General features: G+C 37.7%; 1 protein-coding gene across 1 annotated transcript; it reads right to left on the bottom strand.

Annotated features, from left to right (window-relative positions):
• Positions 1-1,196: 1,196 nt before the first annotated feature.
• On the bottom strand, positions 1,197-2,873 carry LOC104421317 (NAC domain-containing protein 90). The gene is made up of 3 exons (XM_010033231.3): positions 2,663-2,873; positions 2,186-2,496; positions 1,197-1,598 (listed from the first exon to the last, which is right to left on the bottom strand). Exons 1-3 carry the CDS (start codon positions 2,817-2,819, stop codon positions 1,347-1,349), a joined length of 720 nt encoding a protein of 239 aa, XP_010031533.2. The 5' UTR covers positions 2,820-2,873; the 3' UTR covers positions 1,197-1,346.
• Between the last annotated feature and the right edge of the window lie 436 nt (positions 2,874-3,309).

The raw sequence follows: 3,309 nt of genomic DNA, 5'->3' as shown, positions 1-3,309 counted from the left end.
TATAAAGTACATAACTGAGTTATAATTTTTGAGACCACTTTGCACCATTACATCTACTAATTATCCTTGTGTCCCTGCTTATGATAATGTCGTTCTTTAAAAACAAAAAAACAAAAAAACCCATTCTCAAAATCCCAAGCTTTCACATCCATAAAAAAGCACTCAAAATCAATTAAAAACCGAACGTAGATCTAAGTAATATGCTAAAATGAATTTGCAAGAATGGGTTTTTGAACTTTCAAATGTAGGGTTCTGCTTAAAGATATATGAGATGAGCGGATGATATTTGCAGAAATTGAAGCATGTAGATGGTCATTGGATCAAAAGTGGAGTATATATCTTTTTATGTTTCTCCTATACACTGCCGGTAAAAGACCATCAAAACCTTTAGGGAAACTGAAAGCATCATTTGGTGAATAAAATATTCTTAAGTGGACGGTCAGCGGGCGGAATTATTTGTAATAAGTGGGGCGGAAGTGAAGATTATTAGGGCCATCTCAAAAAGCCAAATTGGAGTGAAGAGACGAGAAGTGACTTAAGAGATTTTATTTTTCTTAAAAGGGGAAAAGGACATTGAAAATAGATCTTACACTTAAACAATGCATTTAAGCTTTTATCCATGTACACCTGTTTATTTTCAGACCACCATCATCTGAACGGTAAGCTATGTGGTATGCTGTAGTATTATGCATTGCAGGAGTACCCGCTTCAGTACTGCTATAGCAACTGCAAAATTTCTCTGCAAAGGAAGGAATTCAACAGAGGAAGATGCACGAAAGTCCTTGAGATAGAAAAAGGAGAAAAAATGGAAAGATAACTCTTGTTTATGGAGTGTTCACGATTTTCTTGTCCCGTTGATTTACTAGGAGATATCTCGTCTCTTCATATGTGCTCTTATGTGACAAGTGTAACTAGTGATTTGGATGGCGGGAGTTTGTTCTTGATTCTCACCTGTAATTTCTCATCATCTCATAGTGCAATACTCCACTTTTGCCCATGGATATAGTTAAATTGTCAAACTACGTAAGTACATCATTAGTTTTTGCTTTATTATTTGTTCGAATTTTCGAATGTCTTAACTTTTTTGCAATCGCACTCGATAGAGGAATAGAACAAACAATTCTTTATGTATGGAGCATATATACCTATATAAGCACACTTAGCAGTACATCAAAATCTAAAGAAAAAGGCTCATGGAATCGATAGTAGACATACCGGATCTTGATCATTTTTTATTATTCTCTTGTATATGCGCTTAATATGAGGACATGAACCCTTTTCCCGTCGAGAGCTATATTGTTTCCGTGGATGAGATCCATATATAAACTGGATTTTTCTAAGGACTGCTAAAACCAATTGAGTTGTTCCCAATCCCATATCGGTTCTTCTATTTCCATGCCTGTGGTCTCTCCGTCACCGGAAATTCCAGCATTATTTTCTATCACCGGCCTTGATGAGGATGCCAATCTGTGGCCGGTGCTGCCACCATGTCCACCTGCTACTGTTTCTCCAGCCACCAACTCCAATGGTCGACGATCAAATGCTCGAGAGCTCCCAGACACAACGTATACACGGCACAGTGCGAATTCATGCCTCAACTACAACGTTTCAAGTGGAAAAAACATGAAAACAAATTTGTTGCACCCAGAAAAAAACTGAGAATGAGAATTACATTAAAAAAAAATGTGAAGATGAATGTTTTCTGACACGCTAGTATATGGCTCTGGCAAGCTAATCTAAGTGCCTAATTTTTTTTATTTACTGACGCTAATTCTTATTAAGGGCTATAGTTCAAAATTTTGTTCTATCAATTTTTTGATAGGTGTGTTATAAATATGAACATCACTCACTGACAAACTTAACTACAAATGAATTTGGTGATGTCCACGAACGTAACTTACTGATCAGAATATTGGTTCCTCGAATCAAGAATGAAGAAACAAGTGACTCATCTAATAAATGCCAAGTTCAATTGCACTGACTAAACGAAGGGATGACGAGCATATGGATGTGTACACTTAACAATCTAGTTATTTATGTCAAATATATATAGTCATTAATCGATCAAGTAATGCATGTGTAAATAATGTTTTCCACAGTCTGATATCTCTCACAAAAGTTCCAGACTGATCATGCAATTAACTAAAATGAAGATCAAATTCAATTAGTTCAAGCATGCGCTTACCCTAAACTTGGGCATACTAGAACTTGCACAATTGGAATAGGGAGGTGAGATTATATGTGCGGCTCTGTAGTCATTCAATTTCCATTTGGTTTTGGTTCCCGTTGGAGCTTTTCCCACGTAGAAGACCATGGACTTCTTTATCCCAATCACTTTGTTGTCCGATGAGTGGATGTAACCAGGCGATCCAGTGGCCTTCCAATAACCCACCGCCGTGCTTCTGCTTGGTCTCCCTCCTCTGGCTTCTCTCTCCTGCATCGGAGCGAAGAAGAACCACTGCTCTTTGTCTTCTCGGCACAGCTCTCCAGAAGGCTCTGCAGCGGCAAAGCACACAAAACACCACAAGAGAAAGCCAAAACTTCATGTACAATTCGCCACAAGTTTGCATATTTATCAGAACCCAAGATTCCGTTTTAGTGACAATGAACGACAAACATCGAGAAATGAAGAAATGCCATTAATGATTTCTTGTTCTTGTACCAGGGAGATTCCATGGCTCGGTGGCATAAATGTCGAGGACTGGAATGATCCGGCGGAGCTGGTCTTGTAGCGAGCCCTCGAGCTGGTTGTGCAAATAGAAAGAGATGAGCTCTTCCTCCGTTGGGTAGAACCTGAAGCCTGTCGGATGATCCTCCATCGTCTTTCTCTTTAGCTATATCCTATGTTTTTAAAGTTGGGATGTGCTTTTATGTATTTAACTTGGCACCAGAACCGGTAGCGTGTGTTTTGGAGAACATAATAGATCTGGACTAGGCCTATATATAGAAGTGGAGCACTTGGTCCCTAAAAGAGGAAAATTTTCAACGTGTGCAATGACGTCAACAAAAAAATATTGAGGACATTTCATTTTAGTCGATTAAGATCCATTTGGAGTGACTTTCTTCTTTAGTTTTTCACTTTTCAATATTTGAGAGTTGCTTTATACTGTAATGAACGCGTGTGCGGAATCTTTAAAATATTATTCATATTTGCTTTTGTAGTTTGTAGCTAGATTTCGTCTCCTTCTGTTTTATAGAAAATGAACTTTACAGAAAAATATTTTCAAAGAAAATTATCATGAAATAATTGGTTTAACTTTGTCGTATCTGGTTGTCTCTTGCAAAATAAGATTGAAGTTATATTCTGAT

Source organism: Eucalyptus grandis, chromosome 10 (assembly GCF_016545825.1).
Source record: "Eucalyptus grandis isolate ANBG69807.140 chromosome 10, ASM1654582v1, whole genome shotgun sequence".
NCBI classification, from domain to species: domain Eukaryota; kingdom Viridiplantae; phylum Streptophyta; class Magnoliopsida; order Myrtales; family Myrtaceae; genus Eucalyptus; species Eucalyptus grandis.
This window is presented reverse-complemented; position numbering and strand designations above follow the sequence as displayed.

Coding starts and splice junctions, on each gene's coding strand:
- LOC104421317 (XM_010033231.3), bottom strand. CDS start 2,819: ATGGAGGATCATCCGACAGGCTTCAGGTTCTACCCAACGGAGGAAGAG. Junction 2,497..2,662: donor CGAGCCATGGAATCTCCCTG/GTACAAGAACAA, acceptor TTGCCGCTGCAG/AGCCTTCTGGAGAGCTGTGC. Junction 1,599..2,185: donor CTAGTATGCCCAAGTTTAGG/GTAAGCGCATGC, acceptor GAAACGTTGTAG/TTGAGGCATGAATTCGCACT.